Source organism: Neoarius graeffei, chromosome 14 (genome assembly GCF_027579695.1).
Source record: "Neoarius graeffei isolate fNeoGra1 chromosome 14, fNeoGra1.pri, whole genome shotgun sequence".
Lineage (NCBI taxonomy): Eukaryota > Metazoa > Chordata > Actinopteri > Siluriformes > Ariidae > Neoarius > Neoarius graeffei.
The window spans coordinates 11,134,700-11,151,877 of NC_083582.1; the positions used below are offsets into that span (position 1 = coordinate 11,134,700).

General features: G+C 42.8%; 1 protein-coding gene across 3 annotated transcripts in view; it reads right to left on the bottom strand.

Annotated features, from left to right (window-relative positions):
- Positions 1-1,669: 1,669 nt before the first annotated feature.
- The window catches only part of waplb (WAPL cohesin release factor b), a 70,635-nt gene continuing 55,126 nt past the window's right edge, over positions 1,670-17,178 (bottom strand). For all 3 annotated transcript variants that reach the window (XM_060939254.1, XM_060939255.1, XM_060939253.1), the window contains exons 12-20: positions 14,836-14,933; positions 14,602-14,678; positions 11,294-11,451; positions 11,100-11,215; positions 8,286-8,450; positions 5,220-5,427; positions 5,028-5,116; positions 1,899-1,994; positions 1,670-1,809 (exon numbers count right to left, since the gene is read on the bottom strand). In XM_060939254.1, the coding sequence (XP_060795237.1) occupies positions 1,744-1,809; positions 1,899-1,994; positions 5,028-5,116; positions 5,220-5,427; positions 8,286-8,450; positions 11,100-11,215; positions 11,294-11,451; positions 14,602-14,678; positions 14,836-14,933 (1,073 nt within the window). In that variant the 3' untranslated portion in view covers positions 1,670-1,743. The remainder of the gene's footprint in view (positions 1,810-1,898; positions 1,995-5,027; positions 5,117-5,219; positions 5,428-8,285; positions 8,451-11,099; positions 11,216-11,293; positions 11,452-14,601; positions 14,679-14,835; positions 14,934-17,178) is intronic.

A 17,178-nucleotide genomic window follows, 5' to 3' on the forward strand; every position in this document is an offset into this window, starting at 1 on the left:
CTGAATGTGGCGTTCGAGCGTCTGCGCAGCGTCATCCCGCGTCTGCAGAGCGACCGGAGGCTCTCCAAATCAGAGACGCTGCAGATGGCGCAGATCTACATTGTCACTCTGAGCGAGATGCTGCAGGACAGAGTGGAATCTCTGGAGGACGAGGAGATCTCAGAAACTGAGAACGGGGACGTTAAAGCGGATGAAAGAGTGGACTCTCAGGACGCGGAGGTGTGTTGCGGAGGACACGTCGAGGATCCGCTCCGACACGAGCTCAAAGGAACGATGAACTTTTGGGAACGGAGCAACGGTGTGAAGTAGCGCGGCAATGTCCTGTTTACGTGTGGTGTATATTTGTTTGGAATTTTGGAAAAATAAAATGAATTGAGAAGCGGGAAAAATTTGTACAGACACGATTAAAAAAAAAAAAAAAAAAAACAACACAGTGTGGTGAAACAGTTGAAAGAGAAATAGTGAAAGTAACAACTTTTTTTATTCAAGTTAAAATTATGTACAAGTAATCAAAGGCATTATTTTTGAAATTGGTACAAAGTGTCCAGGTTCCTGCAGTTGGCTTTTGGACGCAGCTTACATTTGACCTCAACAAAACTGAGTGGGGGAAAAAAAAAAAAGGGGGGGAAGAAAAGGGAGGAAAAAAAAAAAAGCTGTATAAAATAAAAATAAGGTTCAATTCTGAAAAGTAGTCTATGGTTCTAGATTTCCAAGAGCCAATATTTACAGAAATATGTACATCTGTGTGGTTCCATTCATTTCCCGAGTTAAGAGAACGGCAACGGTGAGCGCACTGAACAGCCCTAATAGAACGAACGAACGAACACACAGACACACACGCGCACGCACACACACACACAGAGCACTGTTTCTGTATGGGGACAAACGACCAACAAAAGGTTCGCAGCAGGCAACAAAAAGAAAAAAAATACATTTTGATAATACGCATCGAAAGTAAATAATAAAAACACCGATGACTCTGTACATCCAGATGGTGAATTCATTTCCAATTTAACGAGCGGGGAATAAAAACGCATGATTTGTGTTTGATGGAAAGTCATTAAAAAGGTGTTGGTTAAGAAAGTGGCGGTGGGGAAGGGCTTTTTACTGACGTCACCTCAAAAAAAAAAAAAAAACACAACCAGTGCCCTTCAATCCAAATAAATTATAAATAATACATACTTAAAAAAAAAAAATTAAAAAATGATAAGAGGAGCTGAGCACTTGGCTTATTCCTCAACGTGTCTTTGTATCAATCAATCGATCAAGCACTTGAACACGGTAAAGTTAACCATGTCATGACTTCCTGTAACTAGTTGTGCAACTTCACGCCAACACGCCGCACGCCTGCGCTCGGACACTCTGTGCCGCGTTTATGATTTACTGTATGTAACAACGGATTTCATTTTCATTACAAAAACTCGTACGAGTGATGAACGAAACGTGTGCGCGCGCGTGTGTGTGTGGTGTTCTAAGGCTGATTTGCGACATGACATCATCAGAGCATTGCAAGGAGAAAAAGGGGGGAAAGGGGGAAGAAAAAAAAAAAAAAAAAAAAGAACTCATGAGGAACAGGACTGCTGACGCCCAGCTGCTGGTGGGTCTCTGCTTTCCTCTGTCTGGACAGGTGTGTGTAGGTCTGCATGTGTGTGTGTGTTTTTGAGAGAGAGAGAGAGAGAGAGAGAGAGAGAGAGAGAGAGAGAGAGAGAGAGACAGACAGAGAGAAGCCGTCCTCCGCTCACACTAGCAGTGCTCGAGGTAATCGATGACCCGAGAGATCGACTTCTGGCCCGTGGTGCCCATGTCACACTGGAAACAAAACAATCTGCGGTTACACACACACACACACACACACACACACACACCAGCCAAAAACATGTCAAATGGTGTAGACTTACAGTTAGATTCATGAAGTTGAGAAACTTCTTCAGCATTTCTGTCATTATGGAGAAGTCACCTTTGGGAAGGTTCTCCCGCACAGTACTCACGTTCATCTGGGACACACACACACACACACACACTCAACATCTGTTCTTCTGTCAGCTCCTGCCTTTTTCTTTTTTTTACATTTCACAGTAAATCTTTGTGCCTAGCGTATTAAACCTGGTTCCGCGTTTCAGTTATACGCTCATCAGCCGGTTTTGCACACTGAACCCGTGAGCTATTTGATCAAAAGGAAAGCGCTAAATATCCCTTATCCTGTTTGGCTTTTTATAATTCAGTCAACGCACGAGCGAGACACAGAGAGAGAGAGAGGGAGGTCGTAATTTGTTTTTAATTAATAGGATTCCTGTTTTTCTAATTCCTCTCCATCGCCAGACGGCAGTTGTTTGCCAGGGTGACATCTCAGGCCTGACTGCACTGATAAAGCAAGAATTAAAGTCTAATCTCATTTCGCATGCAAAAGCTTGGGGTGCGCTGAAGAAATGAAGACGATTACGAAACGAAAGCGACACAGCCAGAGCATCCAGACTCCACTGAGCTCTGTCTTCGAATGCAAGAACGCAACGTTGGGTCTTTCTGGCGAGCTGATTGGTCACCTCGGGGACCGTTACTGACCAGCACTTCAACCCGATACGCGTCGGAAGCGGACGCGAGCGTGAAGAGGCACAGAATGAGTAGCTTGATGAAGATGAGCTTTCCGGAGAAGTCCAGATTAGGGATGGCGAAAACTAAAAAAAAAAAAAAAATCTTGACCGACCACCGAGCCTCATTAGTCGGTTAACCTATGAGTTTAAAATTCTAGAATTGGAATGATTAGAATCTATTCTAAATCTAACCGCGAGCATCCGCACATTCAGTCCCAGCCCTCCACTCACATTACCTTTTCTACAGCGCGAAACATTTAGTCAAACGCGGCACTGATGTCGAGGGGTTTGTATTGGAGCGGAGGACAAATGGCTCCAGCTTAGAGACAGTTTCAGTTGGCCATGATGGCGCTGAAAATAAAGTGCTAGAAGTAGTACATAACATTCAGTGATGGGAATAACGGCGTTAAAATAAAGGCCGTTATAACGCCGGGTGATCTAATTAATTAGCTACAATCGTTATAACACCGTTACCAATATCAACACGCCATTACTGCATGGTATTGTTTCTGATTTGTCAGCTTTCTTCAACCGGGGCGGGACATGACTGAATGGGTGTTTCTGATTTGTCAGCTGTCGTCCTAACATCGCATGGCACGCCCCAAGCGTTTACAACACAGAATTCCAGGTTCTCCGCTACAAAATCGGCAGCTTCAAAACGATTGATTTTTTTTAACCGACAACCAAAAAAAAAAAAATTTACCGTATTTTCTGGACTATAGAGCGCACCTGTATATAAGCCGCATCCACTCTATTTTAAAAAAAAAATAGAAAAAAAGATATACAAGCCGCACCGGGCTATAAGCCGCAGATATCTATGTTGAAAAATTAGATATTTACTGCATGTACAGAACGATTTTGTACTGTAAATGTACATGTATGTACCTGAACAGATTCTTTCCGAACAGTGCCTTTTAACACGGCAGCAACTTTGCTGATTAAAACGGAACAGAACCAAGAGAAAATAACCGGTATTTATTTACCTTCATTTCTCCTGTGTTTGAAACCACAAGTCACTTTAATCATCTTCGCTGGATTTGAAAATAATTACCAGTTAGTAATTTGTCGTGCGTGTTCTATCTGCTAAAGATCTGCTAATTCTTCTTTGCATTGATTTTTCGTCTATCTTATTTTTGATTCTACTTCCGGTTAGAGCGCCCCTAGCGGTGGAAGAAAAATCCACAGAATAGCCGCACCTTTGTATAAGCCGCATGGTTCAAAACCTAGGAAAAAAGTAGCGGCTTATAGTCCAGAAAATACGGTAACCGGTTGATGTTGATTCGGTCAAACGGTCATCGGTTAACATCCCTAGTCCAGATGCGCTCCTGCAGAGAGAACGTGCACAGGTGGCGTCCTTCCCTCTCTAGCATTTATCTCGTGCACCTTCCCACTACTACTCGCCGGAACGTCCTGTCCGTTGTAGACTAGGGATGGTGAAAACTAAAAAAAAATCTTGACCGACCCTCATTAGCCGGTTAAAGTCGGTTAACCTACGAGTTTAAACAGGGATACAAACGGCGCGCCTTTTTCACGGCTCGTGCAGATCCGATTTTTTTTTGGGGGGGGGGGGGGGGCGGCGTTGGAGTGTCTGAATAATTTCATCAGAGTAAATTCTGTATTAAAATTACTACATAAGCAAATGCCGTTACAGTCCATGAAAAAGCCGTGAAAAAGTCGGCATCTGCGCCTTTAGTTTGTGTGGAGAGATATGATCTGCAATAACATGCATTGTTGGCTACAGACCGAAACATACTTTCAGAATGCACTGGCCAAGGCAGGAATAAACTCCATGTGCCTTCTAATAATAATAATTATTATTTAAAAAAAAAACAATAGTAATTTGTAAGCTAAAAACCCTGTGTCTACACTTTTCTTTCGCCGAGTAGCAGCCAATGTTGCCAGATATTGCTGACGTTTTCCAGCCCAAAATATGTTCAAAACCCGCCAAAATCCACTTAAAACCGCCCAAATGGGAGGGAAACCGCCCAATCTGGCAACACTGGTGGCAGCTGTGTTCAACTGGGGCGGGACATGACTGAATGGGTGTTTCTGATTTGTCAGCTGTCTTTAACTGAGGCGGGAGGGCGGGACATGACTGAATGGGTGTTTCTGCTTTGTCAGCTGTCGTCCTTACACCGCATGGCATGCCCCAAGCGTTTACAAACACAGAATTCCAGGTTCTCCGCTCCAAAAACGATTGATTTTTTTTTTCCACCGACAACCAAAAAAAAATTAACCGGTTAACGTTGATTCGGTCAACCACCGGTCATCGGTTAACATCCCTATTGTAGACGTTAACGAGCTTTTTGAATCAGACTGCTACACTGATGAAGAGGGATAAGTAGCTTGTCATGCAGTTACAGGATCGCTCACGCCCGCTCCGAAGTGAAGGGAAACGTGCAGGCTCCTGTGGGTCACTGTGAGCGAGTGTGTACTTACAGGGCTTCCCTGGCAGAGGCAGCCCAAAAGCAGTGCAGTGTATGAGGCCACGATGCTGTCCTCCATGTGCTTCCCTGCATGCTGGAGAGCTACACACACACAAAGACAAGAAGTAGTTTCAAGGTCAAAGGTCTCTGAAAAACGTCCCTGGTGTCAGTGCCGTCTACGAATAACCTCCGTGTGCGTGTTCACCTTTGTTGAGGTCCAGCTCCTCTTCGTCGTCATCTTTCTTCTTGTTCTTGTCGTCCTCGCCCTTGTCCTCCGACGCCACCCACTGGATCTCTCCGGACGTCTCCTGCCACTCCCCGCTCTGGTCCAGCGCCTCTGTGGGGACGTCGTTGATGAAGTCATCAGTCTCTGCCTCGGCCAGGACGGCGGCGTGCTCGCGCTGGAGGAACAGCTACACACACACGCTCAGTTACACCGAAGCCAGATTTTATTACGACTACACAACCAGAGATGCCAACCTTTTGTGAAATCAACGTGTAGTGACACATGCATACGAGCGGAGCGTCCGCAGGGTGCGTAGTGAGTCCAATCCAGCGGGGGGTTTGGGGGCGCTGTAAGCCCCCCGAGAAAATTTTGGAAATTGGTGCTTTTTTAGAGCCATTCTGAGTGAATACAGGTGACTAAAATGAACTGGGACATGTTGGTTTTGGGGGGAGAAAATTGTTGATTTGGGGTTTTTTTTTTTTCAATTATCTGAAAAATAAAACCAAACCACAATCACTCGTGATTTCTCATGAGTGATGCTCATAACTCACCACATTCACACAAAGTAAAGACTTCTCTGGTAATTTGTATACAATCAACTTTCAAACAGTGAATATTATTTTCTTAACTTTACTACACAAATGCAGATTACACACCATCAGTATTTATAGATAACATACTGGAACACTCAATTAGCAAATACACAAATAGTTTACTAAACAAATGCAGATTATATGCCATCAATGTTTATAGACAATATGCTGGAACACTCAATTAGCAATACTCAAATAGTTGGACTGGAACATGTCTATTTCCTTTTTATTCCCATGATTAATGTCAAGTAGAGCCCTGCACTCCCGCGGGACCCGACGCAAAGCAGTGTGGCGCGGGACAAATTTTGAAAGCTCATTGCGGGCGCGGGCGGGAGGGGGAGTGCACAATGCGGGAGCGGGCGGGAGAGCTGCAGTCCCGCTAACTAAAAACGTGTTTAAAATAAAATTTATAAATTATTAATTTATGTCTATCGTATATAATTTGTGCTGGATATTTTATTTGGCATTAATAAAAACATTTTAAGATGCCTAAATTTGCGGATGTGGTCCAATCTCGCGTACGTTTCCGATTCCTTTCCGCTCTTCCGTGTTTGAGATCTCCGATCATGGCAGAAGAGCAGAGCTCCTCTAGTGAAGCTCACAGTGCTTCAGAAGTAAGTGCTGCTTTAAAAAGAGGTACATTTACCGTTAAAAAGTCAAGAGTATTAGTCCTAAGTATTAAAAAGTATTTAAAAAAAAGTATTAAAAAGGACTGTGTATCGCACAGATTGTTCAATTTAAAGCGAGAAATAGACCGTGTATAATCTGAGGAGCTGGTTGTGGTTGCGCAACACTTCACATGAGAGGAGAATGAAATCGCGGTTGGAATCATAACGCCACAGACTCGGAAGTGGGAGTGTGCAAAGCGAGAGCTGTCAATCAAAGCGAGAGCTGTCAATCAAAGCGAGAGCTGTCAATCATGAGCGCATGCAGCGCTCAACTTGGAATGTGTCAGCAGAATGTCAGAGTCTAAACAATAAACTTACAATAAATGAAGGATCGGTCAGTAAAGAGCTCAGCTAAGCTCAGCATGTTTAATTCCCCAAGCCAATGACAAGAACTTTCGTGAGAAATAACGCGAACGTCTGCATCATGCGGGATTTGCGGGCGGGAGCGGGACAAAATATGGCAGGGGCGGGCGGGAGCGGGACTGAAAATCATAATTCTTTGCGGGAGCGGGACTGCACAATGCGGGCGCGGGCGGGACTGAAAATTCTGTCCCGCGCAGACCTCTAATGTCAAGTCACTTTGATTACTTTCAATTTTTATCAACTTCCTTTCACTTTTAATCTCATCAATAAAGTCAGATTACTTATTCAGTCCTGACTGATTTACTTCAGAAGATGACCGTTTCAGTTCCAACAGTTTTTCTTTAGTAGCACGTTTGTGAGGTTACAACACCCCGACAGCCCCTCAATACCTAGTGACATGGGCTGCTCGACATTCCACAGCGGCATCGATAATTAATTTGCGCATGCGCGGAACGCTTGTCAACAAAGATGGCGGCGCCTATCGAAGCAAACTTTGACCATAAATACAGTCAAAATATTGAATTATCAAGCCTCAAATGTACCGAACACCGGCAAAATATTGTGAACCCTTATAGACTCACGCGTTTCGAGGAATCGTATGAATCCCATATAAACTGAATAAACGGTTGTAGCCTCGTAGTGCTACTGTCAAAAACGTAGTGACTACGCACGAATCGTAGTGATTGGCATCTCTGCAGAACACGGCGAAAGCCAAGGTGCAGCCCAAACCCGATTTTCTCCCAAAAAAAAAAGTTATTAGCTAAACATAAACATTACGGCTCCCTCCTCAGGAAGGACGGAGCCTTTCTTGATGGAGCCATGTTCACTGAAGTGATATTGAGCGGAGTGTCTCGGACCAGAATTATCCCCTAATCACAACCTACAACTGTCCTGGGTTTAACGAATGATGTAATTAAAATATCTTGGTTATCTACAGACAGGTCACAGGAGGGGGGTAGTGGTTAGCGCTGTCGCCTCACAGCAAGAAGGTCCGGGTTCGAGCCCCGTGGCCGGCGAGGGCCTTTCTGTGCGGAGTTTGCATGTTCTCCCCGTGTCTGCGTGGGTTTCCTCCGGGTGCTCTGGTTTCCCCCACAGTCCAAAGACATGCAGGTTAGGTTAACTGGTGACTCTAAATTGACCGTAGGTGTGAATGTGAGTGTGAATGGTTGTCTGTGTCTATGTGTCAGCCCTGTGATGACCTGGCGACTTGTCCAGGGTGTACCCCGCCTTTCGCCCGTAGTCAGCTGGGATAGGCTCCAGCTTGCCTGCGACCCTGTAGAACAGGATAAAGCGGCTAGAGATAATGAGATGAGGTCACAGGAGTCATTATTCCTGCGCAAGAGAGCCGAGCTATGATGTATAACTCAAACATGAGTAAAAGAAAGGGAGGGTGTGTGAGTGAGTGAGAACGTATAACTGACCTTAACCAGTGCGGCGATGGCGCTCAGTGAGCCCTCCATGTTCAGCTCCTCTTTGTCTGACACGCATATGGAGTCCCAGAGCTCACCTCCATCCATCTCCATCTCCACCAGACAGTGTCTATTCCTTGCACTGTACTCCACCAAGTTTATCAGCAGGCCCAGACCCTACACACACACACACCATTGCTCTGTATTAGCCTTGAAACCTTCATTCATTCATTTTAAAAATGCCATTAAATGACAGTACTGTGCGCTTTAATGGCTTGTGCGATATAATCATCTTCACACGTTTTTACACTCCAAAAAAAATTACATCTGAAAATGTATGGTCTGATAAATCTCAGGCTGTTTATTTTTTTCACGGTCTGGTTTCCATCAAATCCTGCGCTCTGATTGGCTGGCAAGTGGGCCCGTGTCCTAAGACACGGACCCCGGATACAGACCTCTGGCGACTCGCTCATTCACAACAACAAACGGAGCAATTTGTCAATATTTATTTTCGCATCTCCTCAGGAGAACAGCATTAATTTTACAGCATGGATAGCGATAACGACAGTGTTCACAGCGAAAGCGAGTTTTACTACCCTGAGGAAGAAGAAATAAAAGAAAACATTTCAGGAGAAAGCTAAAAACCTCTAACTGTTGCTAACGCCGAGCAAAAACATGGCTGAATCCTGAATGACTCCTATTTGTATAAATAGGGGACTACATAGGTGACAAAATGTAGTTTTTTTTCCTGCCATGGAAGTGCACTTGTATACCGAGGAGGAAGCCATTTGCATTACAGCCGTGAATGAGGATTCAAAATGGCGGCTCGGCTCGGTTTTCCCTTTCGGGCGCTCTCGTTTTGTGTTAGAATTTGGTAAAGTATATATTATTTACCAGCTTCGGGTCGGTCCGTATGGTGAAATAGCGTGACCTCGGCCCAGAGGGCCTCGCTCAGTACTTTCAAGACCCCAGTCATGGTATTTCACCATACGGACCTCCCAGCTGGTAAATAACACATGTATTTGGGCATCACCTGAAATTTGACTGGTTCTTCAGGATAGCTGACTGGATAATGACTGGCTCGTCAGTATTGCTGAGGGTCGCAAAATCCAACGGCATGAAATCAGTCACATTCTTAGCTGGCCATCATGAGAAACTTGCAGGAAATATCAAATTTGTCTGCAAATTTTCAAGTGCCTGAATGGCCTTGTGCCTGCTTATCTTTGGCATGACTTTCGCTGCTCACATGATTTCCACAGATATAATACTCGAAATAAAGATCTTCTCCGCTTGTCTCTTGCTAAAACTGCTAAGTATCAGATCTTTTTGCTTAAATGGGGCGAAAATCAGACTTGTGAGGAGTTTGAGAAAGGAACCGTCTTGAATTCAGGGAAAGATGCGTCTCAGACTTCATTTGTGTAGTTAGTTCAGATGTGTGTGTGTATTCACAGCCTATAGTTTTGTTCATAAAATACACACATACATGTAGAAATCTCTCTCTCTCACACACACCTTTAGTGTTTCCATGTTTCATTATATTACAGGCCTCCATTTAAACCAGCCTTAGCTGAATTGGATTGTGTGTGTGTGTGTGTGTGTGTGTGTGTGTGTGTGTGCGCGTGAGAGAGAGAGAGAGAGAGAGTGTGAGTGAGTGAGTGAGTGAGAGAGAGAGAAAGAAGACTGGCAAAGAAAAGGAGACTGGCTGGAAAGAAAGAAAGAAGAAAAACAAGAAAGAAAGAAAAACAGAAAGGAGAAAAGAAAGAAAGAAAGAAAGAAAGAGAAAGAAAGAGAAAGAAAGAAACAAGAGAAAAGAAAAAAGGAAGAAAAGAAACAAAAAAGAAAAAAGACAAAGAAAAGGAAAAGAAGGAAAAAAGGAGAAAAGAAAGAAAGAAAGAAAAGAAAAAAGGAGAAAAGAAAGAAAGAAAGAAAGAAAGAAAGAAAGAAAGAAAGAAAGAAAGAGAAAAGAAACAAAAGAGAAAAGAAAAAAGGAAGAAGAGAAGAAAAAAGGAAGAAGAAACAAAAAAGAAAAAAGACAGAAAGAAAAGGAAAAAAGAAGGAAAAAAGGAGAAAAGAAAGAAAGAAAGAAAAGAAAAAAGGAGAAAAGAAAGAAAGAAAGAAAGAAAGAAAGAAAGAAAGAAAGAAAGAGAAAAGAAACAAAAGAGAAAAGAAAAAAGGAAGAAAAGAAAGAGAAAAGAAAAAAGGAAGAAAAGAAACAAAAAAGAAAAAAGACAGAAAGAAAGAAAGAAGGAGAAAAGAAAGAAAGAAAAAAGGAGAAAAGAAAGAAAGAAAGAAAGAAAGAAAGAAAGAAAGAAAGAAAGAAAGAAAGAAAGAAGGAAGAAAAGAAACAAAAAGAAAAAAGAAAAAGAAAAAGGAGAAAAGAAAGAAAAGGAACAAGAAAAAGAAAAGGAACAAGAAGAAAAAAAGAAAAAGGAGAAAAGAAAGGAGGAAAGAAGGAGAGAAGGAAAGGAAGAAAAAGGAAGGAGAAAAGAAAAAAGAAACAAGAAAAAGGAAGGAGAAAAAGAAAGAAAGGAAGGAAAGAAAAGAAAGAAAAAAGAGAAAAGACAGAAGAAAAGGAAAAAAGAAGGAGAAAAGAAACAAAAAAGAAAGACTGGCAAAGAAAAAACTGGTAAGAAAGAAAGAAAAAGAACGAGTGGCAAAGAAAAAGAAAGCAAGAAAAAAAAAGGAGGCTGGCAAAGAAAGAAAGAAAGAAAGAAAGAAAGACTGGCAAAGAAAAGGAGACTGGCAAGAAAGAAAGAATGGAAGAAAAAGAAAGAGTGGCAAAGAAAGCCCTGTACATGACGAAGTGTTTTTGTCGGAGTGACTCACCAGCACTCTGATGTCGAAGCGCTGCTCCTGGGGCAGAAACTGAGGCACCCGCAGCACACAGTTCAGCGCCGTGATGATCAGATCCTCCTGCTCACCCGTCTTTGTGCTTCCCCATTCTGAAACACGCGCACGGTGGTCAGAAGCCGCTTCCGCAGCGTAATCTACTCTACCTGTGCGCACTCTGCCCAGCTCACCGTTGTCGTGTGTGAGATTGAGCAGGACGCCGATGACTGCTCTCATGCAGTCCTGCACCGCTTTACCCACGCTGCAGTGGGGCTGGGACGACCCCGAGGAGCTCCTGCTCACGTCCCGGCTGTAGCGCTGGATCATCTCCTCACAGTGACGCAGGGCCCTGACACACACACACACACACACACACACACACACACACACACACACACACACGAAAAACAGAAAGCTATTTATATAAACTCGGAGTGGGTGATACAACAAAAAATATATATACACGTATAAAAATCACTCACGCCTCGAGTGCATTTCTACAATAAAGAGCACAATATTTAGATCAAACAAACCGCTAGCAATACAGCACAGCTGCATTTAAAAAAAAAAAAACAAAAAAAAAAACACACATTTTAAGCCAGTTTGTTAAATAATGTGACTTCTTTCCTGGATGCTGTTTGATACACACACACGCATGCGCGTGTGTTTTTGGGACTTCATTTTAAAATTTTCATTAAACTTTCATCTCAGCTCATGCATCACGAACAGGGAGAATAACCGTTTGTCCTCTATTAGACCCCCGAGTCCTTACTGTAACTCTCGTGTACACGAGCACAAGGCCATGTGCTGCTTCACACAGACGGCTTCACATCAGCCTTTGCTAAATAATGTGATTAGCATAACAAGGTCGTGTTAATTCGTGAGAACGGTGGCGAGTGGGTTCGTGTATTAGTGAGGTCCTTATTAACACACAGCAGCTTTTTTTTTTGGGCATGTAGAACTGAATGAGGGCCAGCTGAGGGCGTGTGCGCGCGGCAGGCTGACCCAGGCCATGCTAAAGAGAAGCCGGTGGCTAATCGCATTAGCAGCGGAAGAGTTTCGCTAACTGATGTGATGACAAAGAGCTGACCCCATATTTGGAAAAATTTAGTCTCTGAAAACTATAGGAAGCGCAGGGAGAGAATCAACTCCTCCCACTCAGTCTGTCTCTGGATCAAGCCTCAGGAAAATGATCTCCCAGCGCTCCAAAAACGACCCATTAATTTATTCTTAAAGGAGATACGCAGAACCATGGCCTCACTTTTTGTTTATAAACGCCTTGAGACCTCAAGAATGGCAGGCACAGGAATAGTTTTAAGCATCAACAATAAATCTAATAGTCATTTTTACGATTAAAAGGATTCATATCGGTAGCGGTCCGAGTGAATGACCTTGACATGTGACGTCACCGCAGGAAGTCTATCGGTCTCATCACCATTTCCGCTATACTAAAAAAAAAAAAAACAGCTGACTGCAACTCCGATCCTCCAGTCTGAGCTAATTTATCGCCATGCCACGGAGATGCGTTGCTGGCGGGTGCAGCAACACGACAGGTGGATTTATGTTGTATTCATGACCCAAACTGCAAAGATTTGAACGCGTTTTGTGAGAAATTCACGGATCGGGCGGCTATGAAGTGGTCTCTCCTCTGCTCTGCACATTTTACTGACGACTCGTACGTAACCTCTGATCTGTTGAGCAGCGTTGGCTATAAGCCCGTATTGAAAGAGAGTGCAGTATCAACAATTAAAGGAAAAGAAAACTACAAGAAAAGGAAAGTAAAATCAGTTGCACCAGTTCTCCCGGACTGTGAGCCGAGCAGTAATGGCGGAGTACTCGGTGCAGAGAAGGAGTGGAGCAGCTGTCAGATTTCTCCGCTGGATATGCTTGCCTCAGCAGCAATATCTCGCCCTTACATGGAAGACGCGAATGAACGAAGAACTGAAAGTCAAATTGTTTCAAAAACAAATCGGCCACAAGCTCGGCCTTCGAGAAGCGAGAACACAGACGGGTAAGATGCGACTCTCATTTGGTTGCATAACAACAATCATTGTTTACCTGCATTTAGATTAACACATGTAACTTGTATTGTGTGTTTAAGTTACCGGTATAGAATTTAATTTGCTTCAGAATGTGATTGTCTCAGTTCATCCGATTATTTAATTAGCCTTTTACGTTTTATCAGTGAAATTGCATGCATGTTGCATAAGTTAACACGCCCATCCTGTTTTAATGACTGTCAGTTCAATTCCATCCAGTTCTCTAGACGGCTTTGTTCTCTGGCTGCATTTCGTAACGTTGGGGCCTCCGTGGCCGACGTGTTACTAGCGGATTCGCTTTCCGATGGTTCGAACTGATACGGTTCTACGTGTATAGCAGTAGCATGTACAGACGCTCCAATTTCAGGACTATCACATACCCCTTTTCCACCAAATCAGTTCCAGGGCTGGTTCGGGGCCAGGGCTGGTGCTGGTTCACAACTCGTTCAACTTGCGAGCCAGCTGAGAACCAGTTTGCTTTTCCATAGCTCACAACAACAATAATGGATGACTTCGCGTTCGTACAGCTGCTGCTTCTCATCGCTTAAAAATAGCGATCTTTCGCGGTCTTATTGTTGTTGGCCTTAACAACTCCGCCCCGCCGCTGACGTAAGCGGTTCTTTCCTCTGGCCCAGCAGAGAGTTGGTGCTAGCCTGGAACCGGTTTTTCTGGCCCCAGAGCCAGTTCTTTGTCAGTGGAAACAGAAAACCCGGTTCCAAACTAAGCACTGGCCCCGAACCAGCCCTGGAACTGCTTTGGTGGAAAAGGGGCAACAGTCAGATGTACTACTATCTGAGGAACCGCCAATAAATCTGAACGAAGAGGCCATTGCAACCACTCTCGCCTGCCGAGTCTGGCTTTGGTCGACAGCACCGGTTCCCGCCGTGACGTCACGCACTCAGGGCTGGCTGGCTCAGCAGGGCAGCTTGAATGCCGACTTCGCGGTCGATTTCAACTCTCAAAAATATATTTTTATTCCCAATTAAGCAGCATACAAGAGTTATGGATGGAGATACTACCCAGTCAAATTTATTTAAAAATAAAATGTTCTGCGTATCTCCTTTAAGATCAAACGAGCTGCTATAAACCCTAACAGTTTTCTCCTGCTATAGACGCTTCCTAAACAGTGTCATAATCGAATACAGGGACACGCTTAGACCAGACAGCGTTACAGTATCCACCAAGTTTCATCTTAAACATGACCGAGAGATAACTGTAGTTATTCAGGATTTGTTAAAAAAAAAAAAACACTCTGCTGGATTCCAAAAAGTTTATAATGAACCTCAGGGAGCTAAATCCAGACATTCCGTAAACAGGAGCTGAATCACTCAAACCCAGCAGATATTTGGCACTGCACAACCTGGCAAGCGTTTAGGCCGTGTTCCTGCAGTGCTTTTTAGATGAAGCAGCAAACTCTGCTGTACACACACACACACACACGAATATGACCGCGCTCTTACTTAGCCGAAGAAACGATGAGTTGGGAGTCTTTGTATGCGATCAGGTAAGCCTGGTTCTCTGGGTTGTGTACGGTGACCTAAAGAAAAAGAAATCAAACACAGAAAAAGAAGGTGAAAGGAGCACCAAGTACAGAATAAAAATCAGTGTGTGGTGCTGTTACAGAAAACAAATCAACAGCAGAGTCTCAGTGGTCTGGTTTTCACACGCAGTGTGCGGAGGAGTGTGTTACTTACACTCTCCAGAACACGCAGACATCTCTCGGCTCCCCACAGCGAGGCCACCAGATTCTCCTTATCATCTTCACAGCTCAGGTTCTCCACACACTCTTTCACTGCAGGGGGTTTGGAGGGTACAAAGCAACTGTCACTCTCTCTCTCTCTCTCTCACACACACACACACACTACAGATTTTCAGTGCAGATTTCTTTATCACACTCCATATAAATTGATTAATAATTAGCTACTACACATCTGTTCAAGCCTGATGTCAAGGTTTCAACGTTTACTGTCATTGTGAGGGGGGAAAAAAAAAAAAAAAGGCAGCTGGAGAGCTAAGAGCTGCTGCGTCTCACGTGTCATATTTACACATTACACGGAAGGCTTAATAAAAACATGACGTTAACAGAGACAGACAGACAGACAGACAGACAGACAGACAGACAGACATGGCACTGATCTGAAACCCAGGGTCAGCATTAAAAGAAATAAAATAAAATAAAATTTCATATGATCTGATCGAACAAGTTTGGATTTATTTTTTTTTTTAAATACAGAAAGATTCGTGATTGCATCGTTTTGTCGGGACTGATGATTTTATTTATAGCTTAGAACAGTGATTCTCAAACTGTGGTACGCGGGCGCCATTCTAGTGGTACGCCAAAGAATTACTTAATTAAATATAAATAAAATAAAAAAAATAAAACGTGAAATACTATCCATAATATCTGAATGGATGAAAATATCTTATCAACCGATGACAAGAAAATGAAAGGAGATACAAATTAAGTTAATAGCGGGCAATTCCATGTAAATGTCAACCTCACCATGCAAAAATAAAGCAACATGTAATACATCAAAACCACTCCCAGAGATATCACCTAGGCCTGTATTTTACAGATGTGAATAAGTTGAACCAATTTGTAACCAACCTAATATGTCACTGTCAGTCTTTCTTTCTTATAATGTAAAACCCCAAGCTAAAATCAACTTTGATCATGTACAATTCTATATTATTGCCACAAGCCACAGAAATGTATGCTAAAATCCACAAAACAGCAAAACAATAGCCATCCTAAATATTATTTAAGAACTTTGATAGTTTTAGCTGATATTTAGAGAGTTTTTCAAAGGGTTATGGTGGTTAAATTGCTGATTTTCTAAACATACGCCATGTCTATTTCAGACGCGTCACATCCATAACGGAATTTCGTCACATCCATAACGCTGACTTTTCCTTCCGAAACTCTGCATGAAATACAAAATATTTTAAACAAAGATTTTTTAATATTCACCTTGGACCCCTCTATCAAATGGATATCTCCATTTCGACATTAGGTTTACAATTTCACAGAGTTTGATAAAAATGTAGAGTCACCCAAGAAAAGTGATACTTTTTCTGTCACATCCATAACGCATCTTTTATTGGCATTTTCTGGCATGCCCTAGATGTACTATGGGAATTGTTCTTGTTCTATCACTTCTCCAGTATGGTACAGCCTTAAAATATGCAACACCTGTTTAAATACTGGGAGACAATAAAACATGCACTGGGTCATTTGTTGCCATTTTGAGTTCAAGTGTCACGTCCATAACGCTGGAATTGCTCTAATTTAAAAAAAAAAAAAGTTTGCAAGTGCTTCTGGGTAGCCATACGTAGCGTACGTACGCATTCCCGCTGACAGACGGTTATCTGCCATCGGTAGACTAGGCTGTGATGGGAAAAGGTGGAGGTGGCTTTGCTAATTATGACGAGTACGACAAAATTACTGTCGTGGCTTAAATCCTCGAATGGGAGCGTGGATCAGGGGAGAGGGAGAACTGAAGAGGACGTGTGTGAGCCGAGCACAGATGCTAACGACAGTGGCAAAACCAGCCCCAGAACTGCTAGCAAACGGCAGAAGCCAGTGAGGAGGAAGTATGACGGAAAATACAAAGAAACGGCAAGAACTGCAGCTACGCATAGCCTGTTTTGATTTTTTTCAAGTACATCAAGTACAGTACTTTTTTTTTACTTAACATTTAAGTACAGTACAGTTATTGAACTTAAGTACATTTTCATTTAATCTTTAAGAACTCTTAATATTTATTTTAGTACAATGTTTATTTCACTTTTATGTGCAATTAATTTTATTTGATTCATTATTTAAGTACAGTGTTTTATTTTCCTATATTTAAACACAGTGTTACTGTTCAAAGTACTGTGTGTAATGTTACAGTGGCCAACAATATTAAATAAACTTGTTAAATAAAACCTCCGCCTTGTTTTTAATGAATACTTAGGCCGACTACGCTACTGTATTTTAATGTTGGTCATTATGGTGGTACTTGGAGAGCCAAGTATTTTCTGAGGTGGGGTTT